This window comes from Phyllobates terribilis, unplaced genomic scaffold (assembly GCF_046119375.1).
Source record: "Phyllobates terribilis strain yellow unplaced genomic scaffold, ASM4611937v1 Scaffold_1__5_contigs__length_1240528914, whole genome shotgun sequence".
Lineage (NCBI taxonomy): Eukaryota > Metazoa > Chordata > Amphibia > Anura > Dendrobatidae > Phyllobates > Phyllobates terribilis.
The window spans coordinates 1,144,437,825-1,144,460,650 of NW_027362761.1; the positions used below are offsets into that span (position 1 = coordinate 1,144,437,825).

General features: G+C 50.8%; 1 protein-coding gene across 2 annotated transcripts in view; it reads right to left on the bottom strand.

Annotated features, from left to right (window-relative positions):
* Positions 1-22,826, bottom strand: part of SORCS2 (sortilin related VPS10 domain containing receptor 2) — a 1,226,315-nt gene that overhangs the window by 265,727 nt on the left and 937,762 nt on the right. For both annotated transcript variants that reach the window (XM_073647901.1, XM_073647911.1), the window contains exons 4-5: positions 18,121-18,279; positions 15,560-15,633 (exon numbers count right to left, since the gene is read on the bottom strand). In XM_073647901.1, the coding sequence (XP_073504002.1) occupies positions 15,560-15,633; positions 18,121-18,279 (233 nt within the window). The remainder of the gene's footprint in view (positions 1-15,559; positions 15,634-18,120; positions 18,280-22,826) is intronic.

The following is a 22,826-nucleotide window of genomic DNA, read 5'->3' on the forward strand; positions in this document are numbered from 1 at the left end:
TACTGGTTGTAAGTTTTCTCTTGTCTTTCCCTAGCTTGACAGAGACTTCGCTCCACGCTCTCCTGTACTTTCCGGTACTGCTGCTGCCTCTCCGTGTCCCAGTCTGCTTCTGGTGAAGTGTCCTCGGGTGTCAGGACTCCCATCTCCAGGTCAACAGGTAGCTTACCAGGCCTTGCCCTCATCAGGTAAGCCGGGGTACAGTTGGTGGAACCTACCGGGATGTGGTTGTATAGGTCCACCAGATCGGGCAGCTTCTCAGGCCACAGACTGCGTTCTTCCAGGGGCAACGTTTTCAGAAGATCCATTACCACCTGGTTCATTTTCTCACAAAGTCCATTAGTTTGCGGATGATAGGGTGTCGTCCTTATCTTCCGGCAGCCATACAGATTGCAGAATTCCTGGAAGACCTCCGCTTCAAAGGCAGGTCCCTGGTCCGTCAGCACTTGGTCCGGGTACCCGTGTGGACGGCAGAAGTGCTGCTGGAAGGCTCTAGCTGCTGTTCGAGCTGTTAAGTCCTTGACGGGGACGACAACCAAGAACCGGGAGTAGTGATCCACGATGGTTAGTGCGTAAACGTAGCCACTTCTGCTTGGGGTCAGTTTTACATGATCCAAGGCTACCAGTTCCAACGGCTGCCGGGTGACGATGGACTGCAGGGGAGTCTTCTGGCTGGCACGGTCCTTCCTTCTTAGGTTGCACGGGCCACAGTCTCTGCACCACCTCTCGATGGTTCCCCTCATGCCTACCCAGTGGAACCGCCCGCTTAGCAGGAACTCCAGCTTCTTCCATCCGAAGTGTCCAGCCCCGTCGTGGTATGCCTCCATCACCATGGCTGCGTCTCTCCGTGGCACCACTACTTGCCAGATTAGTTCATGCGTCCGGGAGTTAACCATTCTGCGGCACAACTTCCCCTTGTAAAGGAACAGTCGACTCTTCTCAGCCCACAGTTGCTTGGCTTCCTCCGGAGCGTCTGGGTCAAGGCGAGCCTCAGGCCGAGTCAGCATCTCCTTCACCAGTCGGACGGCAGGGTCACTGTCTTGCGTTTCCTCCCAGTTGTAGTGAGGCAAGGGGTTAAACGTAGCGGCTTGCTTACTCCTTACCCGATGGGAATACTGGATAGTCCCATGACGGTGGAACGCGGGGAGTTCAACTTCCTCCAGTCCCTCTGGATCTTCTCCTACGTCCGGTAGGTTTGGCATCCTGGACAGGGCGTCCGCGTTGGTATTGGAGCGTCCTGCCCGGTATTTGATTGTGAACTCGTAGTTGGACAGACGGGCCATCCATCTCTGCTCTAGGGCACCGAGTCTTGCCGTGTCCAGGTGTGTCAACGGGTTGTTATCCGTGTACACGGTGAACCGGGAAGAAGCGAGGTAGTGCTTAAAGCGTTCGGTGACTGCCCACACCACTGCCAGGAACTCTAGCTTAAATGAGCTGTAATTCTCAGGGTTTCTCTCGGTGGGTCGCAGTTTTCGGCTGGCGTAAGCGATTACTCGTTCTTTCCCCTGCTGGATCTGGGACAGCACGGCTCCTAGCCCGATGTTACTTGCGTCGGTGTAGAGGATAAAGGGCTGGCTGTAATCAGGGTATGCCAGGATTTCATCCCCCGTGAGGGCCATCTTCAGCTGGCGGAAGGACTCTTCTTCTAACTTCTCCCATCTGAAGGGTGGCTTCTGGTTCTTGGCCTTCCGGGACTGGCCTATCAGGAGGTCCTGCATAGGAGCTGCCTTTTTGGTGAAACCGGGGATGAATCTGCGGTAATAGCCTACCAACCCGAGGAACTGCCGCACTTCCTTTACACTGGAGGGACTTGGCCATTCCTTAATTGCGGTGATCTTATCAGGGTCGGGAGCCACTCCATCAGCGCTCACCACGTGTCCCAGGTACTGCACCTTTGGTTTCAGGAGGTGACACTTGGAGGGTTTCACCTTTAGGCCGCAGCTTGCCAGAGCTTCGAACACTTCCGCCAGGTGTTTCAGGTGGTCCTCATACGTCTTGGAATATACGATGACATCGTCCAGGTACAACAAGACCGTCTCGAAGTTTCTGTGGCCCAGACAGCACTCCATTAATCGTTGGAAGGTCCCTGGTGCGTTGCAGAGTCCGAACGGCATGCAGGTAAACTCGCTAAGTCCCATCGGGGTGGTGAATGCGGTCTTCTCCCGGTCCGCCTCTGCTACAGGAACCTGCCAGTACCCACTAGTGAGATCCAAGGTAGAGAAGAAGTTAGCAGATCTTAAAGCAGCCAAAGACTCCTCTATCCTTGGTAAGGGGTACGCATCCTTGTGTGTGATACGGTTGATTTTCCGGTAATCTACACACATCCTCATGGTGTTGTCTTTCTTTTTGACTAAGACTAGTGGAGCTGCCCAGGGGCTAGAGCTATCCCTGATCACCCCAGCTTCCTTCATGTCTCTAAGCATCCCCTTGGCGTGTTGGTAGTGTGCAGGGGGTACGGGTCGATACCTCTCTTTTATGGGAGGATGGTCTCCCGTGGGGATGTGGTGTTCTACCCCCTTGACTCGCCCGAAGTCTAACGGGTGTTTACTAAACACTCTCTCGTACTCTTGAACCACCCGATAGACTCCCTGTTTCTGGTGTGAGGGAGTGGAGTCAGTACCCAAATGTAGTTGCTGACACCAGTCCTCCATTGTTTTCTTAGAGCCGTTACCTTCCTCCGGGGAAGATGGAGGCAAGGGTTCTACGGACTGTATGGAATCTTGATTGATGGTATACAATTTGGCTAGCGTGGCATAACGGGGCAGGTACACTTCCCTCTTCCCGATATTTATTATGCGAACGGGCACCCTCCCATGGCGTACATTGACCACCCCCCGTGCTGTCAAAATGGTGGGCCTACTGTCTGAGTAAACTGGTTCTACCATTGCCTGGTAATCTCTACCTCTCAGACCAATAGCTGCCCGGCACCAAATCATCATTTCACTTTTCGGGGGCATGGCAATAGGGAAAGGGTCACACATTCGCACGCTACCAATCTCACCACCGGAGAGTTCTAGCTGTTGCCGTCGCATCAGTGCCCGGATCTCTTTCTGGAGCACTCGCTGCTGGCCGGAGCTGGCGTTCTTGGCAACCTGCTGTAAAAGGAAAATCACCTCTGCAAGACAATTTTCAATTACATTAGTTCCTAGAGTTATCTTTGGGTGACTCTCGTGTTTGTCAATGTCTACAATGATCAGTCCCTGTGCTGCCAATTCGACTCTACCGATTTTAATGGTCACCTCTTTAAATCCAATCTGTGGCACGGGCTGACCATTGCTGGCGATGATACTCAAGTCGTCGTCAGGGTAGCGGGTGATATCCGAGTCATTCCAGTACTGCTTGAAGAGCACGTACGGGATGGTGGTGACCTGTGACCCGGTGTCCAGTAGGGCACTCATAGGAATGCCATCCAGTACCACGGGTAAGACTGGACGTCCTCCCACATATTTGTCGCGCCAGTTCGATGGGCCTGGTGATCTTTTTCCTGGGGGTTGGCCCTCTACCCCAGGTTGTGCCAGTTTAAAGGACAGTACCTTGCCATATGTCCGGGTTGATTGCAGCGGCGGCAGATGGGTCGTCCGTCCTCGTTGTATCGGTCGCTGGGTCGTCCTCTGGCCGGTGGGGTCCTCCTTGGTCGACGCCACGGGATGTCCTCCGGTCCGGATGCCAGCTGGATCTTCCCTGGAGTGGAAACCTGTAAAGACTGCACAGTTCGGGTTAGCGCAGCAACGTTTTTAGCTAGCTCTTGGACCTGATGGTGCAGGTCTGGAGCCGGGTGATTGTTCAAAGCCTGCGCATCAGCTCCCACAGGCCCTGCCGACAAGGGCGCCGCCTCCTGGTGGTAAGTGGTAGTGGGGCGTCTGTGGGTCACAACGCCACCTGGTGCCGGTTCTCGAAGCACCCGGATGGCTCTGTCCTTGAACTGTGCAAATCCCAGATGAGGGTCCTGTAAGGCCATTGCCCGCAACTGGGTTCGGTGGGCATTGCAATATAAACCCTCTATAAATTGTTCAGTCAACAGCCTGTCCTCGTCTCCCACGCCGTCAGGGTCGGTCTGCTTAATGGCTCTCAGGGCCTCTTGTAGGTTCAGGGCATAGTCCCTTATACTCTCATGTGCCCGCTGTTTGCACCCGTAGAATCTAAGCTTGATCTCGGCTGAGGTGCGGGTATCAAAGGTGTCCCTCAGCCGGGTTAATATCCCTGCGACAGTCCTCCCCCCAGGTGGCCAGGACTTTACCTCCCTTTGGGCTGCCCCGGTTAATTGGGCCACCAGGATGCTCACTTTTTGCTCCTCTGTGAGGGGGTACACCTGGAAGAGGCTATCCAGCTTTTCTCTAAAGTCATGCAGGGTATGTGACTCCCCTGAGTACTGGGGTAGCCAGGCTGCCCCCGGGATATAGGGCATGGTGAAAGGCATGACCGCAACAGCGGTGGCGCTGGCGGGGGTTGAAGCGGTGAAGCTCTCCTCCGTATCCGACATCCTTCTCCCCCCTAGTGGACCGTGGCCTACCTTGCGATGATCCTCTTCCGTAGGCCGCGGCTCCGCAGTGGATCGTCAGGGTTGAGAACCTTCCGTCGCGCTCCTGTGACGTCGGCGTCTGCTGGGCTCCTTCCAGGACCTTACGCAACGTCCGGACGTGAGGCGGGGCTTCAGTTCTCGCGCGCTTTCGGAGTCCACGCCCCTCTTCTTCCCGCGCGGCGTCCTCAAGATGGCGTCCAATGGCGGGAAAACTCCACGTGTGGCGGGAAGAAGGCTGAAGATGGCGCCGGATGGCGGGAAAACTCCACCGATGGCGGGAAGGAAGCGGAAGATGGCGCCGGATGGCGGGAATCTTCACCACAGGTAAGTTTGAACAGTCTTTTTCAGGCACGCAGTACCCGGTGGTTGCGGGCACGAGATCCTGCCGACTACGCCAAAAGTTGACGCACCCCTGGGCCTGTGTCACGCAGCGTTGCACACGCGGGAGCTTACCCGGAGCCGGATCTGTTGAGGGTTGTAGTCTCGTGGCGGTGATCCGGTCCGTGCCCAGGGAGTCAGACTAAGTGGCGCTGTATCAGCGGTAGATGTTGAACGACTACGCCACCCGTTGAGTACAGCTAAGGAGCTGCTGCTGCAGGGCAGACCGCTGAGGCCGGTGGTAGGATTGTGCAGCGTGATAGTATAACCCCCAACGGGAGGGGTATGGCCTCAGGGCAGCCGACGTGGATGATGGGGGTAGCAGGAACCACTCGGAGACGGTACGGTGTAGTTCAGGGTCTTTACTGGTGACAAAGATAGACCCTCCCGGAGTACTGGCTAGCGATTGGGGCCTGGTCAGTCCTTGAGCAGATGGGATCTACCCTGGCCAGGCGGAGTTGTAGGCCTCCCAAACTAACGATACTCTTCTGGCTACCTTGCTAGAGGCGGGTATAAGTAGCCCACGTCCCTGAGTGTACCGTGTGGTGCTCACCCGTATGGCCGGTGACTCGGGGCCTTCTAGTAGCTTTCGCTCCACGACGGCGGTGCTGGTCCCACGCGTGTGACCGTGCCTTCGGGTTTCTGGGCCAGAGGACCTGCAATCCCCTGCCGGTCGGTTTCTGCTGCTGGATAGGAGTTAGTCCCCACAGCCTCGGACTCCGGGTCCGGTGATAACTTCTCAGTCAGGGCGAGCTCTGCAGCTGCCAGCCCCTGACTCCTTGTAGCACTGCTCCCACAGAGCTCCTGTTGTTTCTTCCTATGCTGCTTCTCTTCTCTACTTCTTCTCTACTTCTTCTCTACTCACTAACCCTGCCTCAGCCCTAGGTTTATATAGGGGAAGTTCTTCCCCTCCCAGGACTGGGCAGGAGGTGTGGCATGCATAGGATCCCTGACCAAGAGACCTCCCACCTGCTCTCAGACGTAATATCTCTATCACTGTGGCAACCAGACCCCTGGGGTGTCACAACTTCATATCCCATCTTCGTTATAGGTGGAACTAAGACCAGAAATCCCTAATTACCCCTTCCATATGGCCTCAGTTTGCATTTTTCCTTTCATTTTGTGAAATGCGTCTGATTTTCCAGAAAAGTACACAACTTTCATCTGATATTACGCTCATATTACTGCTGCGTTTCATTACAGAATGAATTGTTCTTTGAAGCTCCACCATCAGATACGAGCGTTCACTGTTGTTATGTACAAAGCAGCCGCTAATTGCCAAACTCCCGTCTGGGCTCTGGAAGAACTAATTTTAACTTCATTTATGACAGTTTTATCGCATGTCTTATCTGAATATATATTGCCGCAGAGCAGAGTTTGATATTTGACACATCTCATTGTGATACGGTCTTATCTGTGGTTTTCTATAGCAGAGCGGATAATCATCCAATCTAATGCGCAATCTTCACATGAAAAAAAATAGTTACAAGGGTATATGCATCTTTAAAGCATGCGACTGTGCATTTTTTCCGCTGCACTTCTTCTGCAGATGTCCACAACAATTATGCAATAACAATATGTGCTCTAATTATTGTATTTTTGCTTCTTTTTTATGCCTTTTCCTCCTTTTTGATGCATTGTTAGTGAAGATTTGAATAAGCATTTTTTATTAGTTTTTTAGTGCAGAAAAACTGAGATTCTGCACTTATTTCAGACTCTCCGAAGAAGCCTATAAGAAAAACGCAGCATTTATGATAGGTGGAAATATGGCTTAAAACCGATAGAGCAATGTTACAAAATGAGTCTAGTAAAGGTTGTACTTTTCATTTGAGAACAGCACCACTCTTATTCCTAGGCTACGTTTGGTATTGCAGCTCAGTTCAGCCAAGTCGAGTGTTACTGCACACGGAGGGTTGGAGAGATACCTGTAAGCCGAGCGTTCCTGTGTATGGAGGGTCGGGAGAGATAGCTGTCAGCCGAGCGTTCCTGTGTATGGAGGGTCGGGAGAGATAGCTGTAAGCCGAGCGTTCCTGTGTATGGGGCGTCGGGAGAGATAGCTGTCAGCCGAGCGTTCCTGTGAATGAAGGGTCGGGAGAGATAGCTGTCAGCCGAGCGTTCCTGTGTACAGAGGGTCGGGAGAGATAACTGTCAGCCGAGTGTTCCTGTGTATGGAGGGTCGGGAGAGATAGCTGTCAGCCGAGCGTTCCTGTGTACAGAGGGTCGGGAGAGATAGCTGTCAGCCGAGCGTTCCTGTGTATGGAGGGTTGGGAGAGATAGCTGTCAGCCGAGCGTTCCTGTGTATGGAGGGTCGGGAGAGATAGCTGTCAGCCGAGCGTTCCTGTGTATGGAGGGTCGGGAGAGATAGCTGTCAGCCGAGTGTTCCTGTGTATGGAGGGTCGGGAGAGATAGCTGTCAGCCGAGCGTTCCTGTGTATGGAGGGTCGGGAGAGATAGCTGTCAGCCGAGTGTTCCTGTGTATGGAGGGTCGGGAGAGATAGCTGTCAGCCGAGCGTTCCTGTGTATGGAGGTTCGGGAGAGATAGCTGTCAGCCGAGCGTTCCTGCGTATGGAGGGTCGGGAGAGATAGCTGTCAGCCGAGCGTTCCTGTGTATGGAGGGTCGGGAGAGATAGCTGTCAGCCGAGCGTTCCTGTGTACGGAGGGTCGGGAGAGATAGCTGTCAGCCGAGCGTTCCTGTGTATGAAGGGTCGGGAGAGATAGCTGTCAGCCGAGCGTTCCTGTGTATGGAGGGTCGGGAGAAATAGCTGTCAGCCGAGCGTTCCTGTGTATGGAGGGTCGGGAGAGATAGCTGTCTGCCGAGCGTTCCTGTGTATAAAGGGTCGGGAGAGATAGCTGTCAGCTGAGCGTTCCTGTATATGAAGGGTCGGGAGAGATAGCTGTCAGCCGAGCGTTCCTGTGTATGGAGGGTTGGAGAGATAGCTGTCAGCCGAGCGTTCCTGTGTATGGAGGGTTGGAGAGATAGCTGTCAGCCGAGCGTTCCTGTGTATGGAGGGTCGGGAGAGATAGCTGTAAGCCGAGTGTTCCTGTGTATGGAGGGTCGGGAGAGATAGCTGTCAGCCGAGTGTTCCTGTGTATGAAGGGTCGGGAGAGATAGCTGTCAGCCGAGTGTTCCTGTGTACGGAGGGTCGGGAGAGATAGCTGTCAGCCGAGTGTTCCTGTGTATGGAGGGTCGGGAGAAATAGCTGTCAGCCGAGTGTTCCTGTGTATGGAGGGTCGGGAGAGATAGCTGTCAGCCGCGTTCCTGTGTATGGAGGGTCGGGAGAGATAGCTGTCAGCCGAGCGTTCCTGTGTACGAAGGGTCGGGAGAGATAGCTGTCAGCCGAGTGTTACTGTGTACGGAGGGTCGGGAGAGATAGCTGTCAGCCGAGCGTTCCTGTGTATGGAGGGTTGGGAGAGATAGCTGTCAGCCGAGCGTTCCTGTGTATGGAGGGTTGGGAGAGATAGCTGTCAGCCGAGTGTTACTGTGTACGGAGGGTTGGAGAGATAGCTGTCAGCCGAGCGTTCCTGTGTATGGAGGGTTGGGAGAGATAGCTGTCAGCCGAGCGTTCCTGTGTATGGAGGGTCGGGAGAGATAGCTGTCAGCCGAGCGTTCCTGTGTATGGAGGGTCGGGAGAGATAGCTGTCAGCCGAGCGTTCCTGTGTATGGAGGGTCGGGAGAGATAGCTGTCAGCCGAGCGTTCCTGTGTATGGAGGGTCGGGAGAGATAGCTGTCAGCCGAGCGTTCCTGTGTATGGAGGGTCGGGAGAGATAGCTGTCAGCCGAGCGTTCCTGTGTATGAAGGGTCGGGAGAGATAGCTGTCAGCCGAGTGTTCCTGTGTATGGAGGGTCGGGAGAAATAGCTGTCAGCCGAGCGTTCCTGTGTATGGAGGGTCGGGAGAGATAGCTGTCTGCCGAGCGTTCCTGTGTATAAAGGGTCGGGAGAGATAGCTGTCAGCTGAGCGTTCCTGTATATGAAGGGTCGGGAGAGATAGCTGTCAGCCGAGCGTTCCTGTGTATGGAGGGTTGGAGAGATAGCTGTCAGCCGAGCGTTCCTGTGTATGGAGGGTTGGAGAGATAGCTGTCAGCCGAGCGTTCCTGTGTATGGAGGGTCGGGAGAGATAGCTGTAAGCCGAGTGTTCCTGTGTATGGAGGGTCGGGAGAAATAGCTGTCAGCCGAGTGTTCCTGTGTATGGAGGGTCGGGAGAGATAGCTGTCAGCCGAGCGTTCCTGTGTATGGAGGGTCGGGAGAGATAGCTGTCAGCCGAGCGTTCCTGTGTATGAAGGGTCGGGAGAGATAGCTGTCAGCCGAGTGTTACTGTGTACGGAGGGTCGGGAGAGATAGCTGTCAGCCGAGCGTTCCTGTGTATGGAGGGTTGGGAGAGATAGCTGTCAGCCGAGCGTTCCTGTGTATGGAGGGTTGGGAGAGATAGCTGTCAGCCGAGTGTTACTGTGTACGGAGGGTTGGAGAGATAGCTGTCAGCCGAGCGTTCCTGTGTATGGAGGGTTGGGAGAGATAGCTGTCAGCCGAGCGTTCCTGTGTATGGAGGGTCGGGAGAGATAGCTGTCAGCCGAGTGTTCCTGTGTATGGAGGGTCGGGAGAGATAGCTGTCAGCCGAGCGTTCCTGTGTATGGAGGGTCGGGAGAGATAGCTGTCAGCCGAGCGTTCCTGTGTATGGAGGGTCGGGAGAGATAGCTCTCAGCCGAGCGTTCCTGTGTATGGAGGGTCGGGAGAGATAGCTGTCAGCCGAGCGTTCCTGTGTATGGAGGGTCGGGAGAGATAGCTCTCAGCCGAGTGTTCCTGTGTATGAAGGGTCGGGAGAGATAGCTGTCAGCCGAGCATTCCTGTGTATGGAGGGTCGGGAGAGATAGCTGTCAGCCGAGCGTTCCGGTGTATGGAGGGTCGGGAGAGATAGCTGTCAGCCGAGCGTTCCTGTGTATGGAGGATCGGGAGAGATAGCTGTCAGCCGAGCGTTCCTGTGTATGGAGGGTCGGGAGAGATAGCTGTCAGCCGAGCGTTCCTGTGTATGGAGGGTCGGGAGAGATAGCTCTCAGCCGAGCGTTCCTGTGTATGGAGGGTCGGGAGAGATAGCTGTCAGCCGAGCGTTCCTGTGTATGGAGGGTCAGGAGAGATAGCTGTCAGCCGAGCCGAGCGTTCCTGTGAACGGAGGGTCGGGAGAGATAGCTGTCAGCCGAGCGTTCCTGTGTATGGAGGGTCAGGAGAGATAGCTGTCAGCCGAGCGTTCCTGTGTATGGAGGGTCGGGAGAGATAGCTGTTAGCCGAGCGTTCCTGTGTATGGAGGGTAGGGAAAGATAGCTGTCAGCCGAGCGTTCCTGTGTATGGAGGGTCGGGAGAGATAGCTGTTAGCCGAGCGTTCCTGTGTATGGAGGGTCGGGAAAGATAGCTGTCAGCCGAGCGTTCCTGTGTATGGAGGGTCGGGAGAGATAGCTGTCAGCCGAGCGTTCCTGTGTATGGAGGGTCGGGAGAGATAGCTGTCAGCCGAGTGTTCCTGTGTATGGAGGGTCGGGAGAGATAGCTGTCAGCCGAGCGTTCCTATGTATGGAGGGTCAGGAAAGATAGCTGTCAGCCAAGCGTTCCTGTGTATGGAGGGTCGGGAGAGATAGCTGTAAGCCGAGTGTTCCTGTGTATGGAGGGTCGGGAGAGATAGCTGTCAGCCGAGTGTTCCTGTGTATGAAGGGTCGGGAGAGATAGCTGTCAGCCGAGTGTTCCTGTGTACGGAGGGTCGGGAGAGATAGCTGTCAGCCGAGTGTTCCTGTGTATGGAGGGTCGGGAGAAATAGCTGTCAGCCGAGTGCTCCTGTGTATGGAGGGTCGGGAGAGATAGCTGTCAGCCGAGCGTTCCTGTGTATGGAGGGTCGGGAGAGATAGCTGTCAGCCGAGCGTTCCTGTGTACGAAGGGTCGGGAGAGATAGCTGTCAGCCGAGTGTTACTGTGTACGGAGGGTCGGGAGAGATAGCTGTCAGCCGAGCGTTCCTGTGTATGGAGGGTTGGGAGAGATAGCTGTCAGCCAAGCGTTCCTGTGTATGGAGGGTTGGGAGAGATAGCTGTCAGCCGAGTGTTACTGTGTACGGAGGGTTGGAGAGATAGCTGTCAGCCGAGCGTTCCTGTGTATGGAGGGTTGGGAGAGATAGCTGTCAGCCGAGCGTTCCTGTGTATGGAGGGTCGGGAGAGATAGCTGTCAGCCGAGCGTTCCTGTGTATGGAGGGTCGGGAGAGATAGCTGTCAGCCGAGCGCTCCTGTGTATGGAGGGTCGGGAGAGATAGCTGTCAGCCGAGCGTTCCTGTGTATGGAGGGTCGGGAGAGATAGCTGTCAGCCGAGCGTTCCTGTGTATGGAGGGTCGGGAGAGATAGCTGTCAGCCGAGCGTTCCTGTGTATGAAGGGTCGGGAGAGATAGCTGTCAGCCGAGTGTTCCTGTGTATGGAGGGTCGGGAGAAATAGCTGTCAGCCGAGCGTTCCTGTGTATGGAGGGTCGGGAGAGATAGCTGTCTGCCGAGCGTTCCTGTGTATAAAGGGTCGGGAGAGATAGCTGTCAGCTGAGCGTTCCTGTATATGAAGGGTCGGGAGAGATAGCTGTCAGCCGAGCGTTCCTGTGTATGGAGGGTTGGAGAGATAGCTGTCAGCCGAGCGTTCCTGTGTATGGAGGGTTGGAGAGATAGCTGTCAGCCGAGCGTTCCTGTGTATGGAGGGTCGGGAGAGATAGCTGTAAGCCGAGTGTTCCTGTGTATGGAGGGTCGGGAGAAATAGCTGTCAGCCGAGTGTTCCTGTGTATGGAGGGTCGGGAGAGATAGCTGTCAGCCGAGCGTTCCTGTGTATGGAGGGTCGGGAGAGATAGCTGTCAGCCGAGCGTTCCTGTGTATGAAGGGTCGGGAGAGATAGCTGTCAGCCGAGTGTTACTGTGTACGGAGGGTCGGGAGAGATAGCTGTCAGCCGAGCGTTCCTGTGTATGGAGGGTTGGGAGAGATAGCTGTCAGCCGAGCCTTCCTGTGTATGGAGGGTTGGGAGAGATAGCTGTCAGCCGAGTGTTACTGTGTACGGAGGGTTGGAGAGATAGCTGTCAGCCGAGCGTTCCTGTGTATGGAGGGTTGGGAGAGATAGCTGTCAGCCGAGCGTTCCTGTGTATGGAGGGTCGGGAGAGATAGCTGTCAGCCGAGCGTTCCTGTGTATGGAGGGTCGGGAGAGATAGCTGTCAGCCGAGCGTTCCTGTGTATGGAGGGTCGGGAGAGATAGCTGTCAGCCGAGCGTTCCTGTGTATGGAGGGTCGGGAGAGATAGCTGTCAGCCGAGCGTTCCTGTGTATGGAGGGTCGGGAGAGATAGCTCTCAGCCGAGTGTTCCTGTGTATGAAGGGTCGGGAGAGATAGCTGTCAGCCGAGCATTCCTGTGTATGGAGGGTCGGGAGAGATAGCTGTCAGCCGAGCGTTCCGGTGTATGGAGGGTCGGGAGAGATAGCTGTCAGCCGAGCGTTCCTGTGTATGGAGGATCGGGAGAGATAGCTGTCAGCCGAGCGTTCCTGTGTATGGAGGGTCGGGAGAGATAGCTGTCAGCCGAGCGTTCCTGTGTATGGAGGGTCGGGAGAGATAGCTCTCAGCCGAGCGTTCCTGTGTATGGAGGGTCGGGAGAGATAGCTGTCAGCCGAGCGTTCCTGTGTATGGAGGGTCGGGAGAGATAGCTGTCAGCCGAGCCGAGCGTTCCTGTGAACGGAGGGTCGGGAGAGATAGCTGTCAGCCGAGCGTTCCTGTGTATGGAGGGTCAGGAGAGATAGCTGTCAGCCGAGCGTTCCTGTGTATGGAGGGTCGGGAGAGATAGCTGTTAGCCGAGCGTTCCTGTGTATGGAGGGTAGGGAAAGATAGCTGTCAGCCGAGCGTTCCTGTGTATGGAGGGTCGGGAGAGATAGCTGTTAGCCGAGCGTTCCTGTGTATGGAGGGTCGGGAAAGATAGCTGTCAGCCGAGCGTTCCTGTGTATGGAGGGTCGGGAGAGATAGCTGTCAGCCGAGCGTTCCTGTGTATGGAGGGTCGGGAGAGATAGCTGTCAGCCGAGTGTTCCTGTGTATGGAGGGTCGGGAGAGATAGCTGTCAGCCGAGCGTTCCTATGTATGGAGGGTCAGGAAATATAGCTGTCAGCCAAGCGTTCCTGTGTATGAAGGGTCGGGAGAGATAGCTGTCAGCCGAGCGTTCCTATGTATGGAGGGTCAGGAAAGATAGCTGTCAGCCAAGCGTTCCTGTGTATGAAGGGTCAGGAGAGATAGCTGTCAGTCGAGTGTTCCTGTGTATGGAGGGTCGGGAGAGATAGCTGTCAGCCGAGCCGAGTGTTCCTGTGTATGGAGGGTCGGAAGAGTTAGCTGTCAGCCGAGTGTTCCTGTGTATGGAGGGTCGGGAGAGATAGCTGTCAGCTGAGTGTTCCTGTGTATGGAGGGTCGGGAGAGATAGCTGTCATCTGAGTGTTCCTGTGTATGGAGGGTCGGGAGAGATAGCTGTCAGCCGAGCGTTCCTGTGTATGGAGGGTCGGGAGAGATAGCTGTCAGCTGAGCGTTCCTGTGTATGGAGGGTCGGGAGAGATAGCTGTCAGCTGAGTGTTCCTGTGTATGGAGGGTCGGGAGAGATAGCTGTCAGCCGAGCCGAGTGTTCCTGTGTATGAAGGGTCGGGAGAGATAGCTGTCAGCCGAGCGTTCCTGTGTATGGAGGGTCGGGAGAGATAGCTGTCAGCCGAGCGTTCCTGTGTATGGAGGGTCGGGAGAGATAGCCGTCAGCCGAGTGTTCCTGCGTATGGAGGGTCGGGAGAGATAGCTGTCAGCCGAGCGTTCCGGTGTATGGAGGGTCGGGAGAGATAGCTGTCAGCCGAGCGTTCCTGTGTATGGAGGATCGGGAGAGATAGCTGTCAGCCGAGCGTTCCTGTGTATGGAGGGTCGGGAGAGATAGCTGTCAGCCGAGCGTTCCTGTGTATGGAGGGTCGGGAGAGATAGCTCTCAGCCGAGCGTTCCTGTGTATGGAGGGTCGGGAGAGATAGCTGTCAGCCGAGCGTTCCTGTGTATGGAGGGTCGGGAGAGATAGCTGTCAGCCGAGCCGAGCGTTCCTGTGAACGGAGGGTCGGGAGAGATAGCTGTCAGCCGAGCGTTCCTGTGTATGGAGGGTCATGAGAGATAGCTGTCAGCCGAGCGTTCCTGTGTATGGAGGGTTGGGAGAGATAGCTGTTAGCCGAGCGTTCCTGTGTATGGAGGGTAGGGAAAGATAGCTGTCAGCCGAGCGTTCCTGTGTATGGAGGGTCGGGAGAGATAGCTGTTAGCCGAGCGTTCCTGTGTATGGAGGGTCGGGAAAGATAGCTGTCAGCCGAGCGTTCCTGTGTATGGAGGGTCGGGAGAGATAGCTGTCAGCCGAGCGTTCCTGTGTATGGAGGGTCGGGAGAGATAGCTGTCAGCCGAGCGTTCCTATGTATGGAGGGTCAGGAAAGATAGCTGTCAGCCAAGCGTTCCTGTGTATGAAGGGTCGGGAGAGATAGCTGTCAGCCGAGCGTTCCTATGTATGGAGGGTCAGGAAAGATAGCTGTCAGCCAAGCGTTCCTGTGTATGAAGGGTCAGGAGAGATAGCTGTCAGTCGAGTGTTCCTGTGTATGGAGGGTCGGGAGAGATAGCTGTCAGCCGAGCCGAGTGTTCCTGTGTATGGAGGGTCGGAAGAGTTAGCTGTCAGCCGAGTGTTCCTGTGTATGGAGGGTCGGGAGAGATAGCTGTCAGCTGAGTGTTCCTGTGTATGGAGGGTCGGGAGAGATAGCTGTCATCTGAGTGTTCCTGTGTATGGAGGGTCGGGAGAGATAGCTGTCAGCCGAGCGTTCCTGTGTATGGAGGGTCGGGAGAGATAGCTGTCAGCCGAGTGTTCCTGTGTATGGAGGGTCGGGAGAGATAGCTGTCAGCCGAGCGTTCCTGTGTATGGAGGGTCGGGAGAGATAGCTGTCAGCCGAGCGTTCCTGTGTATGGAGGGTCGGGAGAGATAGCTGTCAGCCGAGTGTTCCTGCGTATGGAGGGTCGGGAGAGATAGCTGTCAGCCGAGCGTTCCTGCGTATGGAGGGTCGGGAGAGATAGCTGTCAGCCGAACAACTCTCTAATATGCATGGGGGGCTTTATACTTCGGATCTGTACAACGCACAATCTGCTCTCTGAGATGAGATAAGCAAAGCCAGTTGCATTATGATATAATGGTGATTTGGTGGCCTAAAACCTAGTGACAGGTTCCTAGTGCCTAATTAAGGCGGAGGGTCATACCTCTGTACAAGACCAAAGTTGTTTATATCTATAATATGGCACCAATAAATGTCTATGATGGGGCTCTGATATTCTTCCATATGTCTGCGATTGCGATTTCATATAAAGTTCAAGAGAACAAATATTGTGCTATGCAAGCTTCACAGGCTACCAAATTCCAAAGATCTCCTCCATACTATCATTGCTTCTAGGGGACAACTTCACCATAAGTTTGTGGCATATGTAGTAAGTACTAAGATATAGAACGAAATGGACTCGGAGTGCCATCCTACAGGCTCCATGTATTTGTCTCTTTTATGTACAATGAGATGTAAAAGTAGGAAAAAAGGAGAAAAAAAGCAAACAAAAGCCAACCATCCAAAAGTGACATTGTTTCATTAAGACCAGAAACGGAGAGCTTACCAGAATATATGCTCTTTGGTGACTTGTTCTTGCAAAATATCCCATTGTTTTCCAAGATTTACGGAGACATAAAGCTGCAGAAGGAAAATATAAACACGATTATGCTGATATAATGGAGTGGGGACAGACTAGTGAATCAGACTGCCGCAGCACTGGGTGGGCAGCCGGTACAGGGGGATGAGATTGACTTTAAATCAATTTGATGTTCCTTGAGATTTGTGGATTTTGTCAAGAAGAAGGGATATTATTTGTGTTATGTCTTGAACAGCTCTCCATTACTATTGTTGAGAGGGTAATACCGTACAATTTGCAAGACAAGTTATATTGTGTACTCGATAGGGAAGATGCAATCTATCTGTAGAAATATTACGCCTGTGTTATTGTGCTGTAGAACATTCATAACATACACAACCAGCTTCATCAAGGTTTCTGAGTAAGATGTATCGTTCATAGATTGTAAATCCGATATTCGTAGTGGTGGCAATAAATATGTGGTATCACTATGCGAGCCCTAGATCAGGAGGACTTTGCACAGTACAAATTGCTTTGCAATATTATATAAATCTCTTAGACCTGATGAGGCCAGTGTACTTACTATGAAAACCTTGTCAGAATGCCTGTAGAATTCTTAAACTCAATCTCTCTCCACCTAGTCTGATTTATAGCTCCTCAGTGTCTCTCCTCACTGCTGCAGCAGAATCTCCTCTCGCTTAGCCTGAATGACAGCTCCTAAGCACCCCTCCTCCCTGCTGCCGAATCTTGACACACCTAGTCTGATTGACAGCTCATCAGCGCCCCTCCTCCCTGCTGCTGAATCTCCATGCACCTAGCCTGATTGACAGCTCCTCCTGTCCTTCCTTCCTGCTGCTGAATCACTAGGCACCTATTCGGATTTACAGCTCATCAGTGTCTCTCCTCACTGCTTTTGTTGAATCTCCTCCCACTTAGCCTGATTGACAGCTCCTCAGTGCCCCTCCTTTCTGCTACTGAATCTTTATGCACCTAGCCTGATTGACAGCTCCTCATTGTCCCTTTCCCCTGCTGAATCTCTAGGTATCTAGTATAATTTATAGCTCGTCAGTGTTTCTCCTCCTTGCTGCAGCTGAATACCCTCCCACTTAGCATGATTGACAGATCCTCAGTGTCTCTCCTCCTTACTGAGATCTCACACTGCTCAGCACAAACTGCAGCTGTAAATTTGGCTGGGTGGATAGAGACTGAATAGACTTGATCTCATGAACTCTCTTGCTTTTTACCTAATGTTTATTTTAATATCAGTATTATTGAGTCATTACAACATGGATTTTCAAAATAAGTACACCAGCCTCATCAGATCTAAGAGATCTATTTAATAATTAATGTTTTTCATGTTGTGAAATCTGATGACAGATCCACTTTAAATTGAGTGGTTATTATGTATACACACTACTAATCTATTCATTGTTTATGGAACTGATGAATATATCTAAGCACAGTGCTATCACCTATCCTGATGGAGAGTTTGTGTAGATTAAAATAGGTGGAGATGATACTGTAAATATGAGAAGTGAACTGTGTCTGGGTTGCAAGTTTTGCAGATGAGTTGTGTCTGGAAGAAGTTGTCATGACGGTCTGGGTCAGGAAAATAAAGAAGGTAAAATTGAAAGGGAGTCACTGTTTTTCCCAGGACACTAATATGCTCTGCAGAACTGGCATCTAACACTACATGGTCACTGCTCAGATGTGTTTGATACCCCCCTTCTTATGCTGAACCCCTGACTACACCTTGGGTATGTGTAAAACAATTCAGAAAATGTATAAGATTGTGTACATGGTTACCACACTCTTTAAAGGGAATCTGTCATCAAGTTTTCACTACCCCTGTCACGGGTTTACTGTGACAGAGAGGAGCCAGAAGATGGCAGCATCTGAGTTCACATACTCCTCCATTGAGTAGAAGCACTTCTCCCTCTTATTAAATGGTGCTAGTTTCTTTCAGCAGTGCAAGAGTTAAACTGTCAGCTTTGAGTCTCTGTAGCTTCCTTCTTGGAAGTTCTCAGCTGTGCAGTGTCACCAACTTCCCTCTCCTATATAGTCTCTGCTCTGGCAATCTGGATTTTGATAAAAATCAATGTTTCATCATCGGGGCTCACAATTTAAATTCCCTATCAGTATGTCTTTGGAGTGTGGGAGGAAACTGGAGACCCCGGAGGAAACCCATGCAAACATAGGGAGAACATACAAACTCCTTGCAGATGTTGTCCTTGGTGGGATATGAACCCAGGACCCCAGCGCTGCAAGGCAGCAGTGCTAATCACTAAAGATGGAGAAAAAAACAATACATTTATACAAACAGTAAAATTGTTACGCGCAACTGTGCTACAAACTTGTCCCCAAAAAGAAAAAGGCTTATTCACATTTGCATGATATTAGTGATTTCCAGCTTCTTGGGAAGAGTGGGGATTAGACTGAATATCGCATTGCACTATTTGTTGGTCTGCGTATATGTCAAAAATCTAAAATAAATGAATAAAATTGCAGAAAGATCAATTTGATCAGAAAGTTGAATATAGAAGCAATACCTTGGCATCTTTACTGTAAGCAAGTAACTTGTCCTCCTCTTTTGGATGAAAAACGAGGGTCTCCACAGAGAAGGAAATCACTTGTTTTTGAAAGGTCGACCCTTCATCGCTAGTCATGTAAAGGCATTGTTCAGAGACCGAAGAGCTGACGAGAATAATCTGCGAAGAGAAACAAAATCAGAACAAGGAAAATAATTCATGAAAATGTAGAAAAAAAAAGAAATCTCAGGTTGAGACTATTTTATAATGAATTCATGCCATTGTAATAATCGAAATCTTCTGCAGGGAAACAAACGTGGCTGAAAATGCAACAAGCAGCGATAAACAAAACGTCAGCAATGTGCAAAATCACTTATCGATGTCAGCAATGTGTAAAATCACTTATCGATGTCAGCAATGTGAAAAATCACTTATCGATGTCAGCAATGTGCAAAATCACTTATCGATGTCAGCAATGTGCAAAATCACTTATCGATGTCATCAATGTGCAAAATCACTTATCGATGTCAGCAATGTGTAAAATCACTTATCGATGTCAGCAATGTGCAAAATCACTTGTCGATGTCAGCAATGTGCAAAATCACTTAGCGATGTCAGCAATGTGCAAAATCACTTATCGATGTCAGCAATGTGTAAAATCACTTATCGATGTCAGCAATGTGCAAAATCACTTATCGATGTCAGCAATGTGCAAAATCACTTATCGATGTCAGCAATGTACAAAATCACTTATCGATGTCAGCAATGTGTAAAATCACTTATCGATGTCAGCAATGTGCAAAATCACTTATCGATGTCAGCAATGTGTAAAGTCACTTATTTACCCAACAATCCCAGCAAAGTAAACCACTGTGGTGATTTCTAAAGTTCAGGCAATGATAAGACAGGTTTTGTTGTAATAAAATAAACAAAACCTCAGAAAAGCATTATTTTAGAAAAGCAACCCAAAAGTTATAGAGCTAAACTTTAAAGTTCTCACTGCTTGCAATTCCCACTAGAGGGAGCTCCATACATAAAGATTTATATAGCGGGTATTAAAGGGGTTCTCCAATGAAAAAAGTTATCCTCCTTCCACAGTATATGTGACTACTTGTTGTCAGTAAGGGTCTGACCGCTGAGACCTGCACAAATAGAAAGATCGGGGCACTTTTACTCCCATCATTATAGAGAGACTGTGAATATACTCGACTACTGTAGCCACGGGTGTAACGATTGCGGTCACACCTCTGCAACCATGACCAGGCCCATGCAGGAGGGGGACCTACCGATGCCAGCCCCAGTTTCACCTGGATATGCGTCCTCGGACGTATATTCAGCTGAGATGAATTGCAGAGCATAGACCCGCCAACACCCTGCACTACAATAAACACTGCCAGCCAACCAGAGGCCGACAGCAGATGTCAGCTTTCTTGAAATGAATGGCGCATGGCATCAAATGTTGCCCGTGCCAGCACACCAAAATCAGCTGCTGGGTATAGAGGAGGACGCCGCACGTTGTGGGAGCAGGGGAAGGTAAGAATATTTGTTTATTTATTTTTAAAATGTGCTGGAGAAAAAACGGAAGGCACCTAGGATGGGGGGCATTATATCAAGAAGGGCCAAAGATGGGGGGCATTATATCAGGAAGGGCGACAATGTTATAGGATGGGGGACATTGTTACTGGCAGTTGCCCAGGATAGAGAACATTATTACTGGAAGGGGTCCAAGATGGGGGACATTATTAAATAAAGGGCCCAGGAAGGGGGGCATTATTACATGATGGAGAACATTATACCAAGGAGTGGCCCAGGATAAGGGACATTATACCAGTAAGGGGCGCAGGCTGGGGGACATTGTTATAGAATGGAGTCCAGGATGGAGGACATTATTACTGGAAGGGGTCAGGATGGGAACATTATTATTGGAAGGGGCCCAATATGGGGGATATTATTATTACAGGAAGGGGCCCAAGATGGGGGAGATTATTAAAGAAAGGACCCAGGATGTGAGACATTATACCAGGAAGGGGCTCAGCGGGGACATTGTTATAGCATGGGTTCCAGGATGGGGGGGAATTATTACTGGAAGGGGCCCAGGATGGGGGATATTATTACAGGTATGAGTCCAATATGGAGGAGATTATTACAGGAAGAAGCCAGGATGGGGGACATTATTACATGGGGCGCGAACACGTATGTCTTTATAAGATCTAGAACGCTACAAGAGCCCATATATCTGACCAACATACTGGTCAGGGCCCAGGTACAAATTTTGCACTGGGGCCCCATCGTACTCTATTTAAGCCACTGGCTGCTCCATTCATTCCCCATGTGCCTGCTGAGCACTGCACTCAGGATTTTCCATTTGCCCCATAGTGAAAGAGTTGCTGTTGGACGTCCAACTTACCCCTCTAATTTGTAACGATCAGTGTGAGTTCCAGAGGTCGGACTTCCACAGATCAGTAGGATATCGGCTATCCTGTGGATAGGTGATAATTTTGTTTTCACTGGACAACCCCTTTAAAGGGAACCTGTCATCAGGATATTAGACCTCTAACCAAAGGCATTTGTGTAAAGTCCGTTAATGCTCATGATATCCGTATATTACTTGTAGTATTTCGTATGGACCTTGGAGAGAAATCCAGCCCTGAAGGTTTAACCACAAGTGCAGACGGCGGACACTGCCCTTCCAGCTCTCCTGCCTTTCTCCCTATTTCCCAGCTCACCACCGGCATCTGGTCTTTGACTCTTCTCTCAGTGACCTGTCATCACTGCCCGAGATTCAGATAAGGCCTGTATGGAGATGATAGGGCAGAGTTACCAGTTACCAAACAATCACAGCCAAGCTTTCATTTTTTTCCAGAGCAGTTAAAGAAATAAAAGCTGAGCTCTGATTTTCTACTTTGAGAAAATGAGGTTTTTTTTCTAGACAATTTTGATATCTCCATATGTCAGTCTACAAAACGAGAGTAGAACATTGTCCATTTTCACGTCACAGGACATATTGTCGTTCAGATTAGCCACAATGTGTAAATTATAGAACATTCAGTCACTTAGCGATAATTATAAGAACTGTATTAGACAAATTTGCCTTCAAGGCTCTATCTAGAATGAGATTTATCTTGTAAGATCTCCTTCATTGGGTCATTGGACGTAATTCTTCTACATCACTGGAAGCTTTCTCGTGGTCTACACGCCATAACTTCAGAGAACTGTCTCGGGAGGTAGGAGTCATGTGATGGCTCTCCATTAGGTGAACAGATGCTAATATTAGCTCAATATTATTGTACAATGGGACTTCGGTTATTATAGACAAGTAGCTTATTATAGTTATACCAAAAAATACGGGATCAGCACTGGGCAAACTTCTCATGCGCCTAAACCTTCACTGGACAATGAAAAACCAACCGGTGATGGTCAATGTGGCAAAATCAAATGGGACCCACCAAATATTATTTTTGGGGGTTCATCCACTTGGACATAATAATTTATTTCTATGGCTCCAACAAAGCACTTTACAAACCAGATGGGACATGTACAGATAATATCAGACATTACAGAGTTACACATAATTCTTCAATTAAAATCAGAGGGGTGAGGACCCTGCTCTCAATAGCTTACAATCTATAAGGAAATAAAGTGCTTTTCGTGTATGGTTCAGCCATCATTATAATAAATAGGAAATTCAAGTAAAATGGCATGAGACAATCACCAGCCAATATCTGTATATGTCCAGACAGAAAGTGCTACAGAGTGCATGGAGGGTTTGGGGAACAGATGATATAAAAGACCAGATTCTGAGGAAAATTTAGGAAAGGAGAATAGAGAAGAGTTAGATTAGTGAGGTGTGGAGATTGGCCAGTCTAAAGAACTGTAGGAATTAACCCTATTGTCTGGGGTAGTGCATTTTAGAGAACTGGAACAGCACAAGATAAGTCTTGGAAACAGGAATGGGAGGTTAATATAATAGAAGATGTTAGTCTTGGGTCATTAGCAGAGAGCATGGGTAGGGAAGTAGACAGATATGAGGAAGGAGATGTAGGGTAGTACAGAACTGTGAAGAGCTTTGTGGGTGACAGTGATTCGTTTATATTGAACTTTATAGTGGATGGGCAACCAGTGCAATGGCTGGTACAGAGTGGAGGCATCGGTGGTGCAGCTGGCCAGAAATACGACCAACCTGGCTGATGCATTTAGGATGGATTGAAGAGGGGGGAGATTAGTGAAAGGGAGACCGATTAGTAGAGAGTTGCAGTAGTCCAGGTGAGAATGTATAAGAGCAACAGTAAGAGTTTTTGCTGTTTCAAAGGTAAGAAAAGGTTGGGTTCTTAAAATGCCTTTGAGGTGCAAATGACATGAGTGAGTGATTGGGTATAGGGAGTGAAGAGAAAAATCGGAGTCAAATATAACCCCAAGACCGCAGGCGTGCTGCCTAAGAGGTTTGGTAGAACCACCAACGGAAATGGAAATATCAGGTTTAGGCAGAGTAGTGGAAGACAGAAACACAAGGAGACAGATAAAAAACAAGTAGGTGGAAAGGTGCACTGAAGTGTCCAGCCATGCCAAGGGAGCACTGTGCTTAGTTTGAACAGTCATTTTGTGCTTTGAAAAGTAAATCACCAGTGTGATCAACTGATTCCCGAATCCCACTTCTGGTAACCCCTACAAAGGAACTTTCTGCACTGATTCATAAAAGAGAATGTTAAGAGGGACATATGGACATGTGT